This window comes from Capra hircus, chromosome 8, assembly GCF_001704415.2.
Source record: "Capra hircus breed San Clemente chromosome 8, ASM170441v1, whole genome shotgun sequence".
Classification (NCBI taxonomy): Eukaryota; Metazoa; Chordata; class Mammalia; order Artiodactyla; family Bovidae; genus Capra; species Capra hircus.
Window position 1 is genome coordinate 100,778,329 of NC_030815.1, and position 24,405 is coordinate 100,802,733.

At 40.7% G+C, this 24,405-nt stretch overlaps 1 protein-coding gene across 1 annotated transcript; it reads left to right on the forward strand.

Moving 5' to 3' along the window:
- Nucleotides 2,495–23,072, forward strand: LOC102190691 (dnaJ homolog subfamily C member 25). The gene is made up of 4 exons (XM_005684304.3): nt 2,495–2,918; nt 15,736–15,888; nt 18,029–18,499; nt 19,899–23,072. Exons 1-4 carry the CDS (start codon nt 2,586–2,588, stop codon nt 20,019–20,021), a joined length of 1,080 nt encoding a protein of 359 aa, XP_005684361.3. The 5' UTR covers nt 2,495–2,585; the 3' UTR covers nt 20,022–23,072.

Genomic DNA, 24,405 nt, shown 5'->3' on the forward strand with positions numbered 1-24,405 from the left:
GAAATAAATTTAATTTTTAAAAATAGAGTCAGTTTAGATGTTAATTCCTCCTGGAATAATTGACCTGAACTAGCACTTGTCTTGATTCTAATAATTTTAAGGTAGACAGCTTTCCTATATGTTTCCATTACTTCTTTCTCTCTTTCATGTATGTGTATATATATATATATAAAATACATATATATGAATATAATATACATATACACATATATAGTATATGTTCTATGTTAGAGGATATATCTATCTTTACCTTGTTTCCTTTTCTTAAAAGAATCTATTGTATCTTAAAATTTATTTATTTGCTTGTTTATTGTCTGTTATCCTCCGCCAGAATATATGCTTCATAAGATCAAGAACCTTGTCTTCTTTTCTCACCACTATGTCCCCAGAGCTTACAACAGTACCTGCTACTGCTACTGCTAAGTCACTTCAGTCATGTCCGACTCTGTGTGACCCCATAGACAGCAGCCCACCAGGCTCCCCCGTCCCTGGGATTCTCCAGGCAAGAACACTGGAGTGGGTTGCCATTTCCTTCTCCAATGCATGAAAGTGAAAAGTGAAAGTGAAGTCGCTCAGTTGTGTCCAACTCTTAGCGACCCCATGAACTGCAGCCCACCAGGCTCCTCCGTCCATGGGATTTTCCAGGCAAGAGTACTGGAGTGGGTGCCATTCTTCTCCTAGTTCATAGTAAAGACTCAAGGGATATTTACTGAATGAATGATACAAACAACTTTGTTGAGATAAAGTTCTTCATGCTGTTATACAGTCCCATGTAATATTTGGGACATTATTATGCTAAAAATGTTTATCTGAAATTCAAATTTAACTGAACGACCTGTATTTTTTCTTGCACCTGTAACTCCAGAACACATTTGAGAAGACGTGGATACATGTCCGAGGCTTCCCAGGTGGTGCTAGTGGTAAAAGAATTTGCTTGCTAATGCAGGAGGTGGGTTTGATTCCTGGGTTGGAAAGATCCCCTGGAGGAGGGCATGGAAAATCCCATGGACAGAAGAACCTGGAGAGCTACAGTCCATGGGGTCGCAGAATCGGACATGACTGAAGCGATTTAGCACCCATGCACCGATACATTTTTGATTGTCAGGATTAGGGTGGTGGTACTGGACTGGAAGAAGCACAAGCTGGAATCAAGATTGCAGGGAGAAATATCAATAACCTCAGATACGCAGATGACACCACCCTTACGGCAGAAAGTGAAGAGGAACTAAAAACCCTTTTGATGAAAGTGAAAGAGGAAAGTGAAAAAGTTGGCTTAAAGCTCAACATTCAGAAAACTAAGATCATGGCATCTGGTCCCATCATTTCATGGGAAATAGATGGGGAAACAGTGGAAACAGTGTCAGACTTCATTTTTGGGGGCTCCAAAATCACTGCAGATGGTGACTGCAGCCATGAAATTAAAAGACACTTACTCCCTGGAAGGAAAGTTCTGACCAATATAGATAGCATATTGAAAAGCAGAGATATTACTTTGCCAACAAAGATCTGTCTAGTCAAGGTTATGGTTTTTCCAGTGGTTATGTATGGATGTGAGAGTTGGACTGTGAAGAAAGCTGAGCACCGAAGAATTGATGCTTTTGAACTGTGGTGTTGGAGAAGACTCTTGAGAGTCCCTTGGACTGCAAGGAGATCCAACCAGTCCATTCTGAAGGAGATCAGCCCTGGGTGTTCATTGGAAGGACTGATGCTAAAGCTGAAACTCCAGTACTTTGGCCACCACATAAGAAGAGTTGACTCATTGGAAAAGATCCTGATGCTGGGAGGGATTGGGGACAGGAGGAGAAGGGACAACAGAGGATGAGATGGCTGGATGGCATCACTGACTCGATGGATGTGAGTCTGAGTGAACTCCGGGAGTTGGTGATGGACAGGGAGCCCTGGCGTGCTGCGATTCACGGGGTCGCAAAGAGTCGGACATGACTGAGCAACTGAACTGATCCGAACTACTGTCATCTAGTGTGTCTCTTACAATGCGTAGGACAGCCTCTAAAAGGCAAAGAATTATCCAGTTGAAATGTCAATAGTGTTGAAGCTAAGAAACCCAGAACAAGATGGCCATGCACTTTAAGTCAGATAACGTCTAGAATCCCTAAAAGTTTAGTTTACTTTTGGAAAGGCAGAATGGGGTTATCGAGACCCGGCTTTAAAACCCTGGGTACACATCTTGACGTTGAAAACCAGACCGCATGAGAGCTAGATTACCACCAGCAGCCGTTGAGGTCGTGATGCCTTAAAAACTGCGTGGGAAGGGGACAGTAGAGCGCTATGCACACACTGGTTAAGTGCACCTCAGAGACAGACATCCTTTAGGTCTGTCAGACTGAGAACAAACCCAGTTCTCTGGTACTAGGAACAAATTTCCAGAACTACCGGAAGCGGCCGGGCTGCTGAGGCGTCCTGTTCCCCTAGCAACGGTCGTGAAGGAAGTGGTTGCGGCCGCCGCGCCCGGTGCGCCTGCGCCGAGGCGCCGCGTGCTGACGTGGAGCTGAGCCCGGGCCGCCGAGTAGGGCGCAACGCGGAGTGCCGGGGTGCGGCTGGGCTCTCGGAGCCGTGGCCCAGCCGGGATGGCGATCCCGTTCGCTCCGAGCCGGGGAGCCGGGGCTGCCAACCTACGCTGGTCAGTGCTGCTGCCGCCCCTGCTGCTCGCGCTGCTGCTCGCGCGGCCCTCGGCGGCCCTGGTGGAGGGACTCTACTGCGGCACGCGGGACTGCTACGAAGTGCTGGGCGTGAGCCGCACGGCCAGCAAGGCGGAGATCGCGCGGGCCTACCGCCAGCTGGCCCGGCGCTACCACCCCGACCGCTACCGGCCCGAGCCTGGCGAGGAGGGCCCGGGACGGACGCCGCAGAGCGCCGAGGAGGCCTTCCTGCTGGTGGCCACCGCCTATGAGACTCTCAAGGTAAGCCTGGGGGCTGCGAGGACCTGCCAGGGAAGCGCGCGGCGCGACCCCGTTGTCACCTGGCCGGTGGAGCGAGGCTCCCTGTGATTCCGGCGCCTGGCTCGACCGCCTCTACCATCACTAGGATGCTCGGGCTTTCCCAAGTGAGGGAGCCCACATGGCCCATTGACGAAGATGGGAACCCCCTCAGTCTTGGGGAGTAGCTAGCCCCCTACTTTTTGTGGCTGTCTTCGGTATGCAAAGGCATTTTAATAAGATGCAGCTCACACTTGGAAAGCAGGGTGATTATTCTTACCGAGGTCTGTGATAGAACACTGGAAAATCTCCAATGACAGTGCGACCGCCCCAATCTGACATGACGGAAACTTGGTTTCGGGGGATGGTATTGTGACATTCAGCTTGGGCATAAGGTTCTAGAAAAACACTGAGAACACCAGGTGTTTGACTTTTGCCTCTGACACCCCCATGTGACCTTGGATAGTGACTTAATATGTTAGAGTACCTGTTTCTTCATACGCAGGATTATGGCCATGAAACCTGCGCAGAAGGTTATTTTGCGGATTAAATGATCAATGGAAAACCTCCTATATAGGAGATGTAATTTGGTGCTTAATGACTTGAGTTTCAAGACTCTGAGAATTGCTAGTAGGAAATATTTTGTGAATATTTCTGTAGTTATTTAACAAAGGGTTTATTGAGTCTTATGCAAATGGGGAGGGCTTCCCTCCTAGCTCAGTCAGTAAAGAATCTGCCTGCAATGCAGGAGACCCAGGTTCAATCCCTGGGTTGGGAAGATCCCCTGGAGAAGGAAATGACAACCCACTTCAATATCCTTGCCTGGAAAATCCCAGGGACAGAGGAGCCTTGTAGGCTGCAGTCCATGGGGTTGCAAAGAGTCGCGTATGACTGAGCGACTAACACACTTATGGGGTTGGGGAGATTTAGTCTGATCCTGTTTTCTACTGTAGCAAAAAGCAAACTGTAAGAAATCACAAAGTACGAATCATATTTGGTGTGTTACTGTTTCAGGGGTCTCTTCATGCTAATACAACAGCAGTTGCAGTTATACTGTATTTTTTTCTATTTTTTCTTTCTTTTTGAGGCACAGTTTTTCGTATTGTTGTATGGTCTGCTTTTAACGACTACTTTGAGTGGGGATAGTATAATTCAACTGTGAATTATCTTTCCAGATAAGATTTCTAGGGCTGAAAATTCTGAGTCAAGGAGTTTATGGCTTGCTTTCCAGAGCAGTTCAGATACTGTAGAGCCATAAAATGCACCAAATTCGTACCAGCATTGGTGAGATTGCAGTTTTCAATTCACCTGAGGAATGGGTGGGGGTTTGAGAAAGTGCTGTGGCCACAGGCAACCAAGAGGGCTTGGTTGTCTATTATTTAGGATAAAGAGTGAGTAAGGAAAGACTGCCGAAAGATGGGGAAATTCTTCATCCAAGGCAGCCCGGCACCTGAAACTCCAGTCTGTTTTCTTCAGTGAGGAAAGAGAGCGGTCCAACAAGCAGCCAGAGCGCCTGCCCCTGCGCCTCCAAAGCCCTCATAGCAGAGAAGGGAGCACTGGGCAGGTGAAGAACGTCCGGAAGAGAGGCAGCAGAAACACCGGCAACTCTCGCCTTCTGCTGGGGTTGGAGATGGGTAGATTTGGCGTGAAAAGGGTGAACGTAATGTTAACAACTTTGAAAACAAACGCCAAGAGAGAGAGACGGTACAGAAAATCTGGCCGGGGGGTAGGGGTGGGGGAGCCCGCAGGACTCTTGACTGTTCTTGCTGTTTCCTCGAAGCGACCAATGCAGAGGCTGAGCTGGTGGCTGTGTCACGGTTGCCTCTCAGTGTTTCTGCAGGTTTAGCACTGATTCGCCAGCTGATGAAGAGCTCGAGGAAATAATTTGTCCACTCAAGAACAAGGAACGTTGAGGCAGTTAAAAAGGAGTAATGTCTGGAGAAAGGTGCACTGTTCCTCTTGATTGGGACAGGCTTGTGGTAGCTGCAGATGCCTCCAAACAGGGAACTAGAATTAGAATTGTGGTGCTGGAGGGAGTGAGAGAGTGTTCTATAGTTTCCCCAACCCTACTCATTATTACTCAGGAGAACGGAAATTACTGTGAGAGAAAAGGGGTGTCTGGACTTAGTTCAGACCCTTGCTGAGCTCTGTGAAAACTTCCATGTTAATTTTATAGAGATAGATATGGATTCCACTTGCAACTGGAACACCTCCAGAAACTTTTTTTAAAAAACACTTCATTGCAGATGCCCTCTCCTGGAATGAGGAAGAGGACTTTGTCTTGCTGTGTGTGCAAGCAGGTATTAAAAACAAATAGGGTGGTCTGATTTTATTGCTGTCATAACAGAGAATTGTGAGAAAGTTGTCAGAAGATATAATTTCTGGAGAATGCAGTGATCTGATCAACTGGGGTCATCCCCTCTAGGCAACAGGGTGTGGTACGACATGCATGTTCAGTCGTGTCCAACTCTTTGTGACCCCATGAACTGTAGCCCACCAGGCTCCTCTATCCATGGAATTTTTCAGGCAAGAATACTGGAGTGGGTTGCCATTTCCTACTCAAGGGGATCTTCCGGACCCAGGGATTGAACCTGCTTCTCCTGCATTGGCAGGCGGATTCTTGACCACTGCGCTGTCTGGGAAGCCCGAGGCAACAGAGGTGTAACCGCTGTTACATCTGTTATATCTGATATCTGTTATGTGTCAACCACTGTTAATCTGTTATATGTTGCACCTGGATTATATTCACAGCCTGGAGGGAGGGCTAAGAGGTTCATCTGGCTTTTACTTTGAGCAGGTCAGACAAAATAGTGGGAGAAGTTGATGAGTTTAGAGGCTCTGGAGTAAAGATAACCACAGACACCTGCCTGGAATTCCATATATGACCTCATGAGGGCAGCACTGCTGACTTGGGACCACTTTTCCTTTCTATTTGGTCTTTCTGATACACACTATATATTTCTCCATAAAGACTAGCAATAAACCCTGTGAGCGTGGAAAAGGAGGGAGGATCTTGGTAGGGCCTTGGGAAGACTGTGTTCTCTTCACAGCCATGTTCAGTTATTGCCGGCATATAGCGGGAAAAGTTGATTCTGTATTTCCTTTGTAGAGTGCTCAGGTAGATTCCATCTCTGGAATAGTATGTGACAGAAATTGTTTCTTTTGTGAAATCCAAAATAACTCAGTTGTAAATTCACTGGAGCCAGGAGCCTTTTTTTTTCTCTCCCCCATAATTTTTTGATAACCTCCCTAATTTCTTATTCTTGGTGTGTTCAAGCCTCTAAATTTTTTTTGAGCATAAATAAGAAGCTATATTATATCCTCATTGTAACCTTACAGTGGTGTTCCATTAAAACTTGTAACAACCAAGCATCTCTGACTCACCAAAATGAGAATTATATTTGTGTAAGGTATAGTGGGTTTATGACTCTGAAGTTAGTTTTGGTTGAATAAACACCTCTTTGAGAGAGTTTTTTTAGATGGAGATTGTTTAAAAAAGTGATACTAATGTGATTTAAATGTAGTTGGTCAGACAAGGAGATATTATCACAATTGGTCATTGTTTTTATAGCAACAGAGATTCTTCCTGTGAATAGACAGAATGGGAAAAAAAAAAACAACAGAAAAAAGATGGTAATAATGGAGGGCAAAGGGAACTTGCCAGATGCTTTTACCAAGTCATGCTTAGTTCATGTTCTCAAATAACTTAAACTTCCAGATCTCAGCAGGGCTTGAAACCATTGTGATTTCACACGCTGCTTTATATTTGTTTCATAACATGAGTTAGGATGATGAAGTAACTATTTAGTGTGTTTGACTACTGGGGATTCAGGGGACTCATGGACTTTGGAAGTTAAGTAAACAGACTCTCACTGTGTCAACATTGGATCTTTTTATGTGGATATAGCACTTATCACACTGCACTGCAAATGCTGAGTAGCCCATCTCCCCTCTCCACTAAACCTTATTTTTGCATATATATCTGCGGCAACTAGCACAGTGTCTGGCACATAGATAATGAAAGTTTGTTGAATACATGCTCCCATCTGGAGATAGATTCGGATAGGATGACAGTTGAAAGTGGACTTCTGGTGTTTTGACACGGGTATATGAAGCCTACTTTGACATTTTACCCCAAGTTAACTGTAGTTTGAAAGAGTGGTACAGATAAAATAAATTGGATAGGTATGAATGAAAAATTCCTATGTGAGAGAAAAATCACATTTCTATTTTTAAGGAGAAATTATTTTCTCAGGGTTTTAAAGTGGGAACATTAATTCTGTGTATACCTAAGAATTGGATGAGCTAGATAAAATGAGAAGGCTGGCATAGAAGTAAGCAGGTGAGGAAACAGGCAGTAAGGAAGGATGCACTTATAAAACCTGTCGTTGGTAGACAGTGGTAGAGTTTGATAGCATTTTGTAAGATCACAAGAGAAGAACACAGAAAAGGCCGTGGAGGTATTGCTGGCGTGCAGGTTATCTGATACGTTGAAGGGATGTGTAGAGAGTACCTTCTGCTTCAGCCTTGTCTTGGCAGGGAAGTCACAGGAACACTTCAGTTTCTCTTTATCGGTCTGGTTGATGTGGCAGGACTTTCGCAGTTAAGAATGGTTTGGCAGCAGGGGCGTTCTGAACTTCCTGCCCCGTTATGTCGCTGTTTATTGTTCTCCCTTTGTCTATTCTCTTAATCAACCCTGTCTCCTAGCCGGTACTGACGTAAGTTCTGAAGGAGGAGACCATAGCAATGAAAAAGGCACAGTTCCTGCCTTTAAGCTTCCAGTATAGTAAGGAGACACATGCTTATTGTTCAGTTACTATTTGTTCAAGTTATATAATTTAAGTTGTGTAGATTATATTGCAACACTGAGAGGGCACAATTATTTCTTCTTGGAGCACTGGAGAAGAATGTACTCTTTGATCTGGATCTAGAACAGTCACCACGGTTGACTGTGAAGGGACATTTCTGGTAGAGAAAATTCTCGATCAACGAAAACATGGAGTTGTGAGTGTGCAGGGCTTGTTCCAGCAGTGAGATGTACCATCACTTTTATGCTTTTCCCAGGGACTCTGTTTTGGAGGAAGAAAATTAGCCGCACTTATTGGTATTACTATCCTATTGGTGTTATTATTTTTTCTTTTTCAGCATTGATCCACATTTTAATCAGACATTCATAATAAATGTGTATCCATAAAAATAATAGAAATGATGTGAATTTGTATTACAGTTGTGATGCTGATAAACAGCCGTTAAGTAAGCTTGATAGCAGATAGTTTTCATTTCATACAAACTCTGATTGGTCACAACTCCATGTAACACTTATAAATTTGGGGGCCCTTTAACCCACTCCAGTACTCTTGCCTGGAGAATCCCATGGACGGAGGAGCCTGGTGGGCTACAGTCTACGGGGTCGCTAAGAGTCGGACATGACTGGCAACTTCACTTTCACTTTCTGGGTTTAGTGGGAAAGATGACGTGTTGGACGGTTCTGCCACTGGCCAGAAGGATGTGGTACCTTTCGTGCCGCATTTGCTATTTCTGCTCTAAACCCATAAGTGTTGTTTACTTTTCACTCATCCCTTAATGTCACCTACTCAGTTCAGTTCAGTCGCTCAGTCGTGTCGGACTCTTTGCGACCCCGTGAATCGCAGCACGCCAGGCCTCCCTGTCCATCACCAACTCCTGGAGTTGACTCAGACTCATGTCCATGGAGTCAGTGATGCCATCCAGCCATCTCATCCTCTGTTGTCCCCTTCTCCTCCTGCCCCCAATCCCTCCCAGCTATTACTCCCTGCTTATGGCCAAGGTTGATTAAATACCAGATGTGTTTAATTCTAGTGCTGTGACTCCCTGACACATGATGTTATCAACAACCCATCAGAGCTTTTGAATAACACAAAAACTAGTTGATGTAATTCTAGGCAGAAACTAAGCACTTGACATGTTAATTTTGCTTGTGTAGGTTTATCATAGGTAAACAGAATATTTTGAGATATTCACAGCACAAAGACCCGTAGTGTACTTTTAGAGATTGTAGGGGATCTACTGTTTCTAGGTTAGAAGCCTCTCCGGTGCATGGTAGGGGGAATGTTTCAGGAGACTGGAAGTAGTTTGGGGTGGCCCCTTTAAACTGTTCAGGTGTGTTGAACTTTATGTATTGGCGAGTTACCAGATGTTTGAAAGTAGGATAAGTAACACAAGTCTGATGTCTGTTTCAGAAGGAAGGTTCTGGGAACAAGATTGAGGATGGATTGGGGAAGGGAGGAAGCTTTTCTTGACTGAACTCATTTTACTTCCACCTTAGTCTTCTGGAATCTCACCATTCCTCTTTGATAACTTGGGAATCTCTTAACTGGTTCATCTCTCATTCCTTGAAACTATGGCCACATTTTTCTGCTTTCTTCACCAATGGCTGTCCTTACTTGCTTATACCCCATCATTCAAACTGTCACAGACTGACGTGTGCATCAGCACACATCCTGGAACTGTTCTTCCCAAGGTGAATAGTGATGGCTAAGCCTCAGATCAGAGGGCTGCTCTCCCTTTTGGAACTATTTGTGGCATCAGATGGCCACCAAGTAGTTCTTTAAGCTGCTGTCCCTTGACTGCCTTGATGTAATTCTCTCCCTTTGCTCTGAGCTTTCTAGCCATTTCTTTCAGTCTGTATGGCCTTCTTTTTCCTCTGCCTTCACCTTAAACATTGCATTTCCTTAGAGTCTTATCCTTTGGGTACTCTTTCCTTTTTATTTTCTAAGCTCTTCCTGTTGAAACTCAACAACATCCATGACAGTCCTGAAATTTGTGCATTCTCTGGGTTCATATTTTTAAATTGTCTCATTTGTAGCACAGGTACCCAGAATTAAACATGAAACCAATTCTGTTATCTTTGTTAAAAGCATAAATTTTAAAAGATGATGACTCTCATATAAAATGAACATGTGTCAAAGATTTTATTTAGCTCTTCAATTAATGCAGGAACCAATAAGATATTAAAGTGAAAGTCTCTCAGTCTTATGCAGCTCTTTTCGACCCCGTGGAATAGTCCATGAAATTCTGCAAGCCAGAATACCGGAGTGGGTAGCCATTCTCTTCTCCAGGGGATCTTTCCAACCCCCGGTTGGAACCCAGGTCTCCTGCATTGCAGGCGGTTTCTTTACCAGATGAGCCCCAAGAGAAAAAGTGTCACACCCTTTACAGTCAAGACAAGGAGTGCTGAAATGCCTGTAATACTGATCAGTATGACAAGGCAGTCATCAGTTCTCTTAATTCTACTGGACACAGTTTGTCTTTGTGTGAAAAAGAATTATTGCATTACCCCCAGTTTTCCACAAGTTAATTTTTTTCCTACAAAGTTAAAGCAGACTTTTCAAAAATAAATAAAAGCATGCCCCTCCTACAGGAATAGGTAATCCCTGGAGACCCCAAGCATTGAAAAGCTGTCCCATTTCAAAATCTTCCACAGTTTCCCCCTGCACCTTCTCCACGCTTGATGCCCTCTTCCTTTATTCTTAGAATAACATGGTTCACAGAGTGACTATAATTAGAAACATCACTGTTCTCAACATGATTGATTCCTGTACCTCTTTAATAACTAGAAGTCTTATTTTTTTCTACTTCTTAGTCTCTGAAATCTGTTTTTCCCTCATTCCATTCTTTATAATACTGTCAGAGTTATCTTCCAAAAATACACACTTACAGTGCTGTTAGTCTCATACTTGAAAGCCACTTTATGTTCGAATAGCACAGACAGTTCACACTCTAACACTTGAGCCTGGCGTGTACGAGCCCCTGCAGTTCTTGTCGAACCTGTCTTCCTGGCCGCATCTGCTCCTCCTTTCTTCCCTAAACTTCCCGTGTGCCTAAGCTCCACCAAATCTATTCTATCCACTCTGCTTCTGTACCTTAACACTTGCTGCTCCCTTTGCCTGGAACAGATTTTGCTGCATCTTATTTGCTTTTCAAGATTGAGCACCCATTTCATGCCTTCTGTGAACCCTATTACCAGTGGTCTCAGGCAGAGAAGTCAGTGCTTAGTCCACGGCTTTTCTTGCTTGCTAGATTCTTCCTGTACATGCGGGAGCCCTTGAGGCCAGGACTTTTGTTTGTCTTTTTATCCCCCTTTGTGTTCAGCAGATGGCTTAAATGCCTTGCATAACTATTTGCTGAGCGGAAAATAACTAAGGTTTTTTTAAGCTCAGGTAACCAAATAGTTGGTTAACAAACTGAAACACAGAAACAGATCTGGATTGCGACTATGTTAACGTGAGATATTTATGTTACATTTAGGAAATGTTCAGGAGATATCTCAAAATAAGAGGAGCAGGAAAAACAGATCTGAGTGTCACTCTGACGTGGTATAGAGTGATACTGCAAATGGTGAAAGTTGCTGTGAGCGCATGCAGACTGAGAAAAGAAGATGTTTAAGAGGATAGTTGCCTGAGGCTGCTGGACAGGGAACAGGAAGAGAAATGGAAACTCAGAACAGTTAACTTTCTTCCTCTTTAGTAGGATGTAATAGTCTGGAAGAAAAATCAGGTGTTTTTTTTAAAGGATCATTTGTGTGTAAATTTCTTTCAAAAATAGGATGAATATATATATTTTTAAGAACAAACTATTACTGTATTTTCATATATTATTGATTCTTGGCCTTTACCATCCTAAATGGTTTCTATTATTTGTGTAATCAAAAATTTTTAATATGAAACTGGTTGCAATATCAAATTATTGCAGTTTACATCTGTTGAGATCAAACAATTGATTATTTCTTTCAAGGACAAGAACATAATATATTTTTGCCTCTGGGGAGGGGGGAATGATCATTTTCACAAGAGAAGGAAGGATTCAGTGCTTTCTTTGCTTGTGGGTTTCCTCTTATTCACTTTTGATCTAGATATTGGTGGTTATGTTCCAGTCCTCCTGCATATGCCCAAGAGGATTGGGAGTGGAGTGAACATCAGCAGAAGCGCCATTTTTTCCTGTAGAGATTAGAGACAAGGAGCTTATTGCCCTGCTTGTCAAGGCTCAGGACAGAGAGGAGGAAGAAACAAGTATAAAGGTTTTGGCTTTGGAAAGAAGCTGGAATCTCCAGACCCTGGGACTTTAAGATCCACAAAATTGCTGAAAGAAAAAGTACTACCTTATTGAAAGGTAAGATATTATACTGTTTTAAGGTTTAAGCTCTTATAGCCACATTAGCATATCTTCATAAGCTATAAAATCAAGCAGTCATTTCTGCCAAGCCCAGGTTTTTGTGATAACCCATCCTACCTTCATGGTGAGGTGGAGACCTGGGTGGCTGGGGAGATGTCTGCAGTGAGGGAGAGCCTTTACAAAATTTCATTCAGTTTTGAAATGATATTTATTGAATGCCAGGCACTGTGCTAGGCCTTGGATATACAGAGATTAATGGATCACCCTACCTGCCTTCTAGAAGTTCTCATTCAAGGCAAAGAAAAAACCCCTGATGATTACAATGTGATAAGTGCTATAATAAATAGGTAATAAGTGTAGTAAGAGTGGTCTGAATCTGTCTACTATTGTTTACGTCCTAAGGGTTAATGGAAGCTCATGAGGTTGGATAAAAGGAAAGCGCATTTGAATTAAAGTGAATTATCTGTTCAGACATAGATATAAAAGAGCGTGTTATACTTAAGAAGAACACACCAAATTCCAGAAGTTGCTATTTCATGTTTGCTGTAGGCAAAAGAAGAGAGAGCGATGAGATGTTACTAAGTAGGTAAATTTAGGCCAGTTATGGAGGCCTTGTTGCATGCCAGGGAAAACTGAACTTACCTTACTAGCCACTGGGAAGCACTGGAAATAACAAACGAACAAACAGTGAGTCTTCTTAGGTCCCAAGATGGGTAGGAGAAAAAGTAGATACATGATATTAAAATAAGAATGGACATGAAACTCTTTAATTGGGTCCCAGTCTGTCGTTTCTTTTTTCCTAATATTCCTGGTGTCCTGTGTTCTTATTAGGTTGATTCTAAACTTAGTAGGTTACTGAAGAGTAGGACTTTGACTTAGATTGTTGAGACTCCCTAACTCTTCAATTTGTGCCAACCTTGAAACAGCCTTGTAAAGTGTATTAGGCATGGCTCAGCTTAAAATCCATTTTCTTCATTCTGGAGAGAAAGCTATAAACCCAGTAAAGAAAGAAGATTGTGGCTGAATAAATGCTATAACAAGAGGAACGCAGGCCTTCTTGTCTCTAATCATGACCAAAACAGGGTCATGAAGTTACGGGCCCCAAGGAAAAGAAAACCACTCTAAGAGAAGTCAGGCTTGACCCTGAAACCATTCACAGGGATGAGGTAGTTTGAGGACTCATTACAGGGGGACCTCAATGACCCCACAGGCTCTGGTGACAGTAGAGAGGCCAGACATAAGGTATAAATTTTGAAGTTGCTGGTGCTGGAGCATTAGATGACCATCCTGTTGATGAAGCTCTGGGCTTGATGAAGTCACAGATCTAGGGACCAGTGAGAAGATAGTGACTCAGGGGTAAGACACGGGCGAATTGCTTAAAGGAGGATATCTGCATTCCATGGATTATGACCTTTACTAAGATAAGAGAACAAAGACAAGAGCATGGCCACCAGACGCAAGGTATCCACAGAGCACATTTCAGTGGCACTCAGATCTCGCTGGATGCTGCAGCCAGGGGGAGTGCAGACAGTCCAGGCTGAGGGCTCTGCCGAGATAAGGATGCTGGAGGACTGTAGGAGCCTCACCTCAGGGGCAGTTAGTTTCAGAACTTTTCATCTAGTTGGAGCAAGGAGAAGAATCGTGTTTGAACAAATACATTTCAAAAAGCATCTGCCAAGGCTGGGAGGCTGAGTTTAAAAGGCAATAATTTCAGGCCAGAAACAGGATTACCTATAAAATTAGTCCAAAAAGCAAAAAAAAAGGAGGGAGGATGGGAAAATTCTCAAAAGGTGTCCTGAAGTACTCAACATGAGGTACATGAGATGGGCTTTGGTCTTCAGAGCCGTCTGTATGGCCTGTAACGCTTTACCCGCTTTGGGTTAGAAGCCCTAGAATACGGTGGGGGCTTACAGAGGAGTAATGGGGTGACAGCTGAGGCGTGTGGCGCGCGGCTCGCAGGGTCTCAGCTCCCTGACAAGGGGTTGGACCTGGGCGGTCGCAGTGAAAGCCTGGCATAGAATCACTAGGCCACCAGGGAACTCCTGAGGAAATCTTTTCTGATGAAAGAGAATGTTCAAGAAGTGAATTTGAAAATTCACTGAGCTCAGCTTTCCTTAAATAACAGATGATTCTCATGTCGGCTGTCCATATAGTGCCATGGAATAGACTTTAAATATATTTACATCTAATTATACTAGATACTAGTTCATCTAGCTTCAAATTCTAATCAGAGATAAAAAATATTTTGAATGTAATGAATGTAAGAACTGCTACCGAGAGTATGCTCATTCAAATTCAGAGTTCTTTTTTTTCCAGATTCAGAATTCTTCATAGGAAATATATAATGATTTTAATGGGTACAGGAAAGATTTTGTCATTAGCAAACTTTTTATTTTAAATCTAAGAAACTGCATATTGGAGGACTCAGGAGGAGGCCTTGAACAGATCCAAGTGCCTCTGTGGTTGCAAAGAACTAAACGTAGATTTTGAAATGGTTTTGCTAATAATCTGCAGCTTTATGAATGTTGAATAATTAATTTATCATAGAAATCCTCTAGGTTTAAAAAAGATTTTTGTTTTCATAATGGTTTCTGTTGTACTCACTTACAGATAAAAGAATTTGCTGTGGCTTTAGTGTTTAACATTTTTTCTGGAAACAAGACACGCTGAAAAACAGGTTTTTGTGGGATTAAAAAAAAGCAAATCATAATTTAATAGCTTTTTAACCTATGTAACTCAGTAAAAGATTGGCATTTGTACCCGTTACAAACTGATTAAAATTACAGAAGGTTTTTAAAAATGTTTATTTGTAAACATTTGAGCAGCATTTCAGAAGGCTATAATTTTTTCAGCATGTTTACACAATTAAGAAAGAGCTATATATTACTTTATTATGAACTGGGCTGTGAAAACGTGTTATGATAGTAAAGGAGTACATATTTTTAACATGTTTTTGTATGATATATGTCATTTGATATCCAAAACAGCCCTGTAAAATTAGTAGGGGAGCTATTAATATCTCTGTTTTACAAGTGGAGAAGAGTGAGGCTCAGAGAGGCTAAAATTTTTGCCTAAAGTCACAGAGGTAGATTTTGACCATTCTACTCCATCAATGTTTCAGTGTTTCCTTGAGATGAACATAATTCAGTTTTGAGGGCATAGACTGGTTTTGTCTATTTTTTTGTTATCTTAATCTTTCAGACGAAAACCTCCTATACAAGGCTGGGAAATGATTGTGAATATATGCAACAGAAATAAACATTCTTTTTTCTATCAACAGTGACTGAGAGTAGGTGTCAGCATGCTCTTAAAAGTATAAGGACAAATCTATATCCTTATTAGCACCACAGCACTGGCTAAAATAAGCATAGTTCATTGCTATTGAAGTGTTTTTATTTTTTCCAGGAGGCCTAATCGTACTCAGGAATTTGAGGAAGAATTTAAATTTTGCTTTATACCTGATATTAAAGTTCTGGAAACAAATTTGTGTGTGCCTTTGAGGAATTATGGAAAAATTTTTGGACAGTTTGTCCTTTTACTCAGATTCACTATATAATTATAAAATTCTAGGTTTGACTTCAACAGATTATTAACTGAGGCCACTTAATGAGCTGTCATATGAGACTGGGTGTCTTGTTATTTTTACTTTTAGGATGAAGAAACTCGAAAAGATTATGATTACATGCTGGATCACCCAGAGGAGTACTACAGGCACTACTACCACTACTACAGCAGGCGCTTAGCCCCCAAAGTGGACGTGAGAGTTGTGGTTTTGGTCAGCGTGTGCGCCATTTCAGTATTTCAGGTGTGTATTGATGGATGTATGTATCCATGTGCGTGTGAAGGAGTGCACATTGCCTAGTGCTGGTCATTAAAACTGAACTAGAAGTATGCTTTTGTGCAGTTTCACTTCCATTTCAGATTAATTTTTTATGTTAGAAAAATATTTAATCAGTGGATAGTATTGGAATCTTTGATGGCAGGAAATCTAAGAAATTGTGCATGTCATTATATAACTACTAAAACTAATTACCAAACAAAAAACCCAGATCTCTTCCTCATTCAGTTCAGTTCAGTTCAGCCGCTCAGTTGTTTCCGACTCTTTGCGACCCCATGAATCGCAGCACGCCAGGCCTCCCTGTCCATCACCAACTCCCGGAGTTCACTCAGACTCACGTCCATCGAGTCAGTGATGCCATCCAGCCATCTCATCCTTTGTCGTCCCCTTCTCCTCCTGCCCCCAATCCCTGCCAGCACCAGAGTCTTTTCCAGTGAGTCAGCTCGTCACATGAGGTGGCCAAAGTACTGGAGTTTCAGCTTTAGTATCATTCCTTTCAAAGAAATCCCAGGGCTGATCTCCTTCAGAATGGACTGGTTGGATCTCCTTGCATTGCCCACTCTATATTTTCCATATAACAGCCAGAGTGAATGTCAACTGGTGATTTACTGGTGACCCTTGAACAGCGTGGGTTTGAATTATACTGGGTCCACTTATACTTGGATTCTTTTCACCAGTTGCGGTCCTGCATTACAGTACCACACAGTTGAGGTTGGTTGAATTGGAGGATAGGGAGGAACCATGTCTGTGTACAGTTGGCACCTATGGAGGGCCAGCTATGAGTTACATGCAGATTTTGCAGAGGATGGGGCCCCCTCGTGTTGGTTCAAGGACCAAACTGTACTTTCATAGGACTTTTCAATGATTTCCCATTAAACTTGGGGAAAAATCCAAATTCCTTAATACGGCCTAACAAGTCCTGGCATCTGCCTACCAAATGCCAGGGGTGTAGTGCTTGCCACCATTGTAACAAAGAAAAATCTCACACATTGCCACATGACAGCTAAGGGCACTACTGCTCCAGTTTAAAAACCCCTGAAATAGAGTAACAGTGCTACAGTAATTTTATGTTGTTTTAATATATCACAGAAATATAAGTTCAGCCTGAAATGAGTATTCCCTACTATAATTCCTAAACTAACCATACCTATCATATCCTCCTCTAGAGGGGGAAAAAAAACTTAAGTGACTGGAATGAAGCAATTTGCTAGTTTCAAAATTACTTCTCCATAATTCCCAGAAATGAAATTCAATTTCTATGACAAAAGAATTCCGACTGAAACCAAGATTGTATATTTTAAATGTTTCAGCTTTTGTAGTATTGCCTTTTCAACAGGGAGAGGAAGGGCAATTTTACTTTTCTGTTTTAGATAACATAATACTCTAATCACTTTTTTTTTTGCTATTAATAGATTGCTTCTATAATATTTTAGGATACTGGTATAATTGCTGTATTTATTCAGTAAAATAGCTGAATGTGTGGAGGTACTATATGAGGAGTGGGACTTTTTCCGATAATAAAATCCTTTGTGGTTGAATATATTTAAGAAATAATTTAATGTTTTCCTGCCCAAATAAGTAAAGATTCAAACATACTTGAATCTTTCAGTTCATAATATGATGAACATTACTGTGGTATGTACAGATGGTTTAGGAAATAGATAAATATCATTGCCTGAGTCTATACCCTGTGATTGTTTGAAAGAAACTCCTTACCACGTCGTTTTGCCTTTTGACTCCTCCAGTAAGTAGATTACAACTTTAAAGAAAGAAGAGAGATTTCTTAACTGCGATCTAAGGAGGAGTCGGATGGTAAAGATGTGGGATCAGCAGGTACAGTGTGATTCCCCTGAGCCATCCTCTGATCTTGGGTGTCTCCTGTGGAGAATCAGTGGCTTTTTGGCTCAGCTGATGACTTATCTGACTTGTCAGTCCTGAAGATTCCCATGTCCACACAGCTATTATTCAACTGTATCTTTAACCTACAGAGTAAGATCTTTGACGTTCCTGTTTTTAATCAAACTGGGTTTTTTGTGGGCAGGATTGTGTTCACCAAGATGAATTTTGGTAATAAAAGTGACCCGTTTTTCTTTGTTAAATATTCTAGTTTTTCAGCTGGTGGAATAGCTATGACAAGACGATCAGCTACCTGGCCACGGTGCCCAAGTACCGTATCCAAGCCATGGAGATCGCCAAGCAGCAGGGGTTACTGAGAAAAGCCAAAGAGAAGGGTAGAAACAAAAAGTCCAAAGAGGAAGTTCGTGACGAGGAGGAGAGCATCATAAAGAACATTATAAAAAGTAAAATAGATATAAAGGGAGGCTATCAGAAGCCCCAGATCCGTGACCTTCTCCTGTTTCAGATTCTCTTAGCTCCTTTTCACCTGTGCTCGTATATAGTGTGGTATTGCCGATGGATCTATAATTTTAACATCAAAGGCAAAGAATACGGGGAAGAAGAAAGACTGTATATCATACGTAAATCTATGAAGATGTCAAAGTCTCAGTTTGATAGTCTAGAAGATCATCAGAAAGAAACTTTTCTTAAACGGGAGCTTTGGATAAAGGAAAATTATGAGGTGAGTAATGACTCTGCTGTGATTTTTACTGTTATCTTCATTACCAACTTAAAACTAAAGGATCACAGAAGTGTGCTCTAATTTCTGAAATGGAAGAGTTCAGTATGGATAAAGATCTTTTGTTGACAATATAACCAGTAGTTATAACAATATAACTAGACAGTAAAACTAGTGAGTTTTTAACCTGTAAATTTGTCCTTTTAAAAGATGAACTTCAAATACTTTAATTTACTAAAGCTAAACATTTAAAGAATGGTCTAATTTGTTATGTTAAATTGCACTGGGAAAGAAGGTATGTTTGCAAGGATGTCACCATTTTCTGTTAATTGCACTAACTAAACTTTGATCGTAACATCGTATGGAAAACCTGAACTAATTTTACGGCTGACCCAATCAATATATGAAACGGTTTCACTTTCAAGTAGTGTAAGCAGCCCGCTATGCAATAAACTGTCGTGGAGTGCTGTCCTGCGCTGAATTATGGTATTATGTGAAATTATCGTAGGCATTACTTCCTGAAATTTGGAAGTAATGTAATAGCTTTCTAAAATTTGATATGGCTGTGAAATTGGTTATGAAAACTTGTCCATTTAACTTTAATTGACATCTACTAAAGATTATAGAAATGAAAGATATTCTTTGTTTTTAACCTCTGTGGTTTATTTAACCTTCTTTGGGAACTTTAAAAATAGTTTGAAAAACCAATAATTATCTTTGAAGATGAAAGAAGTTGTAAGTTCAGTTTGGAGACAGAAGTATTTATAAGGTCACTTTGTTCCTTGGTTAGGATCAACATATACTTAAAGTTATCTGTTAAATTTACTGAGTACCATGTTAAGAAAATTTGTGTTGATTCTTTAATATTGGATGTTAGTTGTAGAGAAGAAATGTTTAAACCCTTTAAACTCACCTTACATATAATTTCAAGGAAGAAAAGAATACATTTCCAGGTTATAGAAATCAGTAGAAAAAAACACTAGTTCTTACATGAGTTGTTCTTTTTTTATTTTTTAGTTTAATACTGAATGTTAAAGTGCTTAATTGCTTAGTATTTTTTGGTGCATGGTCTTCAGAAGACAAACCAATACATTCATTGGAAACTTTTACCTAAAATTATATTTGAAACATATAAACATGCTGTCCTTGTTTAGTCGTTGTGTCCAACTCTTTGCACCCCATGGACTGCAGCACACCAGGCCTCCCTGTCCTTCACCATCTCCCGGAGTTTGCCCAAGTTCATGTCCATTGAGTCAGTGATGCTATCCAGCCTTCTCATCCCCTGCCGCCCTCTTCTCCTTTTGCCCTCAACCGGTCCCAGCATCAGGGAAACCTGCCATAAAGCTAATGAAAACATTTCTCTTCGGATTGTCAAGTCAGTTCATGTTATTTATACTTATAGGTCTACAAACAAGAGCAAGAAGAGGAACTAAAGAAAAGACTGGCAAATGACCCTAGATGGAAAAGATACAGGAGATGGATGAAGAATGAAGGGCCTGGACGGCTGACCTTTGTGGATGACTGAAGACTGCTGGGATGCTGCTATGCCAAACCTTAACTGTGATACCATTTTCATAACTGAATTATTTTAGCAATGTATTGACTGCACCTCAGCAGCAACTAAAATTCCTCAAGAATTAAACAGAATAATGTAGACATTTAAATTTTCCCTTCAAACTTTATACATAAGACATTTATGATTGTTCAATTTTTATAATCGATTTGTGGATTTTGTCAAAAGACTTGACATGAAGATTTATTAGTTGCCATTTAAAAGTTTTATATCTTTAGTTAAAAATTTGACATGAAAATTTATTAGATACCATTTAAAAATACTACGTGTTAAGTGTTTATTCTTCAAAAGTGTTTCCTTACTCTTTGTTACAGTGATACATTTTTCTGCTTTTGTGACCTCTGATAGTTTCACAGAACGTAATTATAACAGCATTTAATAACATTATTGAGCGTGTCTTTCTAGACACAAACTCCTTCAGCAAAACGAATTCAATTATCATGTCATCTTCATGACAGTCATTATAGGATTGAAATAAGTTCAAAATATCTCTCTGGGAGAGTCTTCTGCTGGGCTGTCTTTATACTATCTCCCCCCAGTCATAATATTGTTAATAAGATCAGAAACTCTCCAGGAGAGTGAATGTACCTTCCTGTCCTTGTGGGATGGTCTTGATTACAGTCATTATAAGACTATAACTGTGTTCGCAAACATTTCTCCAGAAGAGGACCTTGTAAGAAGGTCTTTGTGTACCACAGCATTGCTTTCTTAATCCTCCCTTCAATTAAAAAAAAGAAAACAGACAGAGTGGAAGTAGTGTAATGAAAAGTTCATATATTATGAAGTCCTTGATTAGTGAAAAATCCATTTTATGTGAGCATCTTTACATGAATTTAAACCAGAAAGAAGAGGTGCATGGGTGTGTGCTGTTCTATCAGACAATGAAATGTAAACGTTTTATACGTGTGGAGGTGACAGTAATTCACACGTGATTTGACTGAATCATGTATGATACAGGAGCAGAGTATCGAAATACATTCATGGTAGTCGGTCAGTACTCCTGTTAAAAGATATATCCCAGCCCATCATATTAATAAAATGGTTGCAATATATCCCAGGTTTGTTGATATGCCATTTTAAGTCAAAGATTAACATACTGCTTTTGTATTATTTTAAAAGATGTAGGATAAAAGTATAGCATAGTAGATAGGCAGAATCAGTTTCTTCTCAAAGGAAACTAATCCTTTCAAGAGCTCAGACCAAATATCTGACACATACAAAGACGCAGGAGGGGAAAGTTCACCGCACTTAACATAGCAAAAGACCTGAGGTGGATTATTTATTTCTGTGAGTGAGGGCTTCAATTACCTCATTAGAAAATTAGGGGAGCAGTCTGCCTAGATTATCACTAAGGTCCTTTTGCAGCTCTAAAATTATATTTATATTTTTGTAGACTTCAGACGAAAGTGTTTTATGCATCCATCTTTTTTGGGAGGGTGGAGAAGTCACAGCCCTAAATTATAGGAAGCTGTGTTTCAAACCCCAAATGCCCAACTCTTAACCATAGATAAATGCCTTTTAAAGGTGCTGCAGTTGGTCTATAGAGTCAGTAATCCCTGTTTCAGTGAACGTGTTATCATACATTTGACACACAACAGTATTATCTAAGAATGAAACTGTGTACCATATGTTACGAAGACCAGAAAGAAATCTAGGTACTTGCCCTTCTGTTAAAACTTCAAATAAGTTAATGATTAACTGTATTTTTTTTTAAACCTAGTGATAAGGAAAAATGAAAAGACTGAATGTGTTAGCATTCATAAAGGTTGACTGATGAAAACAGTGTATCTTTGGATATTATTTTGCATATATATGCTAGATTGCTGTATTTTTTTTGGTCTTTATATAGGAATCTCATTTCTGGAATTGTTCCTGGCAACCTGCTTACTTGGTAAAAGTTTGGTCTGTCTTTTGGAATCATGGCCATTGCATGGGTAAGAGGAAGGGACTCTCCTTCACAGGACTGTGATTCTTCTCTCCCCTTTCCTCAGCAAAATGGCTTTATGCTCCAAAACCCTGGAGGAAAGGAAGGGCAATTAGTTGTATCCCAAGTGTCATTCAAGTATCCTGGGTATCTTTACTGTCTCCTTACACTGCCCATCCCCACCAAAAACCCAACAGCTTCTCCATTTTAGAAACATCTGGAGAAGAATCTTGAGTAGGGGATCCCAGAATCCCACTATAGTTAGAAAATCTTTCTTGAGCTTCATTTTAGAGCTATCACCATTTCCTTTTTACTTGGAATTCAGGAGTTTACAGAGCATAGTTGCTTATTGGTTTCTGTTTATTATCACTTAATGTAATTGAGGTCTGTGCTAAAACTACCCTTAGAGTTACATTCACATCAAATTTCCTCATAGCAGATTCCAAAACTGATCCTTCCTTCATTGGTCTAATTTCTTTATGAATTCTCCAAGTTCTACAAATTGTAGGTTGCAGTTTCATAACACATCTATCAAGTAGGGACCATGCCTAGAATTTTAAACACTACAAGTGGTATATAGAAATTTAAAATATTACATGAAAAAATAGTTCAGTTTACAGAATTGACAACTATTTTAGTACTATTGAATGTATGTTTAGAAAATTGTAGTTTATTTCCTTTGAGATTATTTTTTGGACTGAAAGGGCAGTAAACTTTTTACACCCATGCCTTGGAAATATTTTCCTTGAGTGGAAGCCAACTGCTAAGCTTACGTTCTGCTAATGTTCTAAACCAGTGAATTAGCCCCAAACTGAAAGTTCTGTGGAAATTAAAGAGAAATGGCTTTTATTAGACATTAGTATGAATAGGTCTAGCTACTTAAAAGACTTTGTATTGGACATGGTCTCTGGAGTTATAATTGTGCCCTTGAGGCAGGTAAATGTTGATACCTATATAAAATAGTTGTGTATGGATGAATTATAATTTTATTTACAAAATGTGATACTCTTCACATTTAAATATGTACTAAGGCCAAATCTGAACCTTAATCACTAAATAAAATTTGCTAAAGAAATTAACTTTTCTGGTTTCCTCATCTGTGAAATGAGGGGATCTTTTTAGAGAATTAGGACTTACTCTATAAGCCTTACAATTTACATAGGTTTAGGGTCTTAAGTAGATTAGATGGCTTGCAATTGAGAAATGTTACACATTATTTAAGTAAAAAGCCTACATAATTTGTCATAAACTTAATCAGCTTCTTAAAGGATCAGAGTATCCCTGACAGTTGTGTATATAATGGGTCACATGACTTTAGGTCAGAGACATATGGGATTTCTTACAGACTCCACTCCAACTTTATTAGGGGATGAAGAAACTTCCTCCCATTTCACTGTGTCTTCTTTTGTGACCTCAAGATGAGTGAGCAGAATGCAGTCACATGGTTCAGGCTTTGCAGCCAGATCAAAGTTTTGCTTCTTGGCCTTTTGGCTAAGATCAAGTTTAGGATGGGGACTTCCTAGGTGGCACAGTGGTGAAGAGACCACCTGCCAATGCAGGGGATGCAAGAAATGCAGGTTCGATCCCTGGGTCAGGAAGATGCCTAGAGTAGAAAACGGCAGCCTGCTCCTGTGTTCTTGCCTGGAAAATTCCATGGATGGAGGATCCTGGTGGGCTACAGTCCATGGAGTTGCAGAGTCAGAAGCGACGAGCACAGACCAGGGTTTAGTTCCTGGCCCTACAAATGATTAACAGCTTGACTTTGGACAGGTTAACCTCTGAACCCCATTTTTTTCATCTCTGATAGTGATACTAACTTCACAGGGTGATTATGAGAATTAAATAAGATGGGGTAAAATGCCTGGCCTATATTATAGTTCAATAAGTGAGTTCCTCTGCCTTTCAGAGAGAACAAGACAGTCTTTTTTGTTAAAAATCCATGGTAATACTGTTAAGTGATTACAAACCTGTTGTTTCTTTACTATTTTAATAGGTATTTGAATTCCTTACTTTGTGCAGAGTACTGTGCTAGAGTGAAAAAGTGACACTCCTTAGGGTTGGGATTTGTGTGTCTTACAATCAGCTGCCTGCCCCTTGTTGCCCCTGAGGTACAAGGTGAAACAGCTGAGATTACAGCTCAGAAGAGAATGAACTTTCAGAGCAAATAATCTGCTCACTAGTTCAAGGCCTGCATTTATGGAAGGGATACTTCCAGCAAAATACAGAGGCATGCCTGGAATGGTTGCTCAAAATGACATCAAGTAGCCCTAAGTTACACTGCCTCCCAAAGTCTTAAGCAGCCTGTAAAAATCTCTGCAGAGAAGCTGAATCTATAAACCTGTTGGTGAATTATTCACTCCTGATTCATTTTTTAAGTTCTAAAAATAATGCAGTGGGTATAAGGAAGTGACA